This window comes from Volvox carteri, assembly GCF_000143455.1.
Source record: "Volvox carteri f. nagariensis unplaced genomic scaffold VOLCAscaffold_393, whole genome shotgun sequence".
Taxonomy (NCBI): domain Eukaryota; kingdom Viridiplantae; phylum Chlorophyta; class Chlorophyceae; order Chlamydomonadales; family Volvocaceae; genus Volvox; species Volvox carteri.
Window position 1 is genome coordinate 1 of NW_003307922.1, and position 1,342 is coordinate 1,342.

The following is a 1,342-nucleotide window of genomic DNA, read 5'->3' on the forward strand; positions in this document are numbered from 1 at the left end:
GCATATGCGCCTCTGCAACCATATGCAATATGCGATCTGCAAGCATATGCGATCTGCAAGCATATGCCATATGCGACCTGCAAGCATGTGCAATATGCGATCTGCAAGCATATGCGATCTGCAAGCATATGACAAATGCGATTTGCAAGCATATGCGATCTGCAAGAATATGCCATATGCGATCTGCAAGCATATGCCATATGCGATCTGCAAGCATATGCCATATGCGATCTGCAAGCATATGCAGTCTGCAAGCATACGCAGTCTGCAAGCATACGCAGTCTGCAAGCATATGCAGTCTGTAAGCATTTGCAGTCTGCAAACATATGCAGTCTGCAAGCATAGCAATATGCAAGCATATGCAGTCTGCAAGCATATGCAGTCTGCAAGCATATGCCATATGCGATCTGCAAGCATATGCCATATGCGATCTGCAAGCATATGCCATATGCGATCTGCAAGCATATGCCATATGCGATCTGCAAGGATTACAATCTGCAAGCATATGCAATCTGCAAGCATATGCGATCTGCAAGCATATGCGATCTGCAAGCATATGCCATATGCGATCTGCAAGCATATGCCATATGCGATCTGCAAGCATATGCCATATGCGACCTGCAAGCATATGCCATATGCGATCTGCAAGCATATGCCATATGCGATCTGCAAGCACATGCGATCTGCAAGCATATGCCATATGCGATCTGCAAGCATATGCGATCTGCAAGCATATGCCATATGCGATCTGCAAGCATATGCAGTCTGCAAGCATACGCAGTCTGCAAGCATATGCAGTCTGTAAGCATATGCAGTCTGCAAACATATGCAGTCTGCAAGCATAGCAATATGCAAGCATATGCAGTCTGCAAGCATGTGCAGTCTGCAAGCATATGCAGTCTGCATGCATATGCAATATGCAAACACATGCAGTCTGCAAGCATATGCCATATGTGATCTGCAAGCATATGCGATATGCGATCTGCAAGCATATGCGATCTGCAAGCATTGCAATCTGCAACCCTATGGCAGCCAAACGGCGTGTTACGGCCCCTCCCCTTAGCAACTGGACTAGTTACTCCTGAGCCCCGTAGCGACCCCGTAGCGACCCCGTAGCGACCCCGTAGCGACCCCGTAGCGACCCCGTAGCGACCCAGTAGCGACCCCGTAGCGACCCCGTAGCGACCCCGTAGCGACCCCGTAGCGACCCAGTAGCGACCCCGTAGCGACCCCGTAGCGACCCAGTAGCGACCCAGTAGCGACCCCGTAGCGACCCAGTAGCGACCCCGTAGCGACCCCGTAGCGACCCCGTAGCGACCGCGTAGCGACCCCGTAGCGACCC

At 51.1% G+C, this 1,342-nt stretch overlaps 2 protein-coding genes across 2 annotated transcripts; one reads left to right on the top strand and one right to left on the bottom strand.

Annotated features, from left to right (window-relative positions):
* Positions 1-94: 94 nt before the first annotated feature.
* VOLCADRAFT_71484 (uncharacterized protein) lies at positions 95-957 on the top strand (the record flags this gene model as incomplete). The annotated part of the gene is made up of 2 exons (XM_002959588.1): positions 95-246; positions 366-957. The coding sequence occupies 2 exons, from the start codon at positions 95-97 to the stop codon at positions 955-957; spliced, it is 744 nt and encodes a 247-aa protein (XP_002959634.1).
* Positions 958-1,073: 116 nt separating this feature from the next.
* Positions 1,074-1,334, bottom strand: VOLCADRAFT_38731 (uncharacterized protein; the record flags this gene model as incomplete). Its single annotated transcript, XM_002959589.1, has 1 exon — positions 1,074-1,334. A coding segment is annotated over one exon (261 nt), but the record flags the coding sequence as incomplete, so codon positions are not given.
* Between the last annotated feature and the right edge of the window lie 8 nt (positions 1,335-1,342).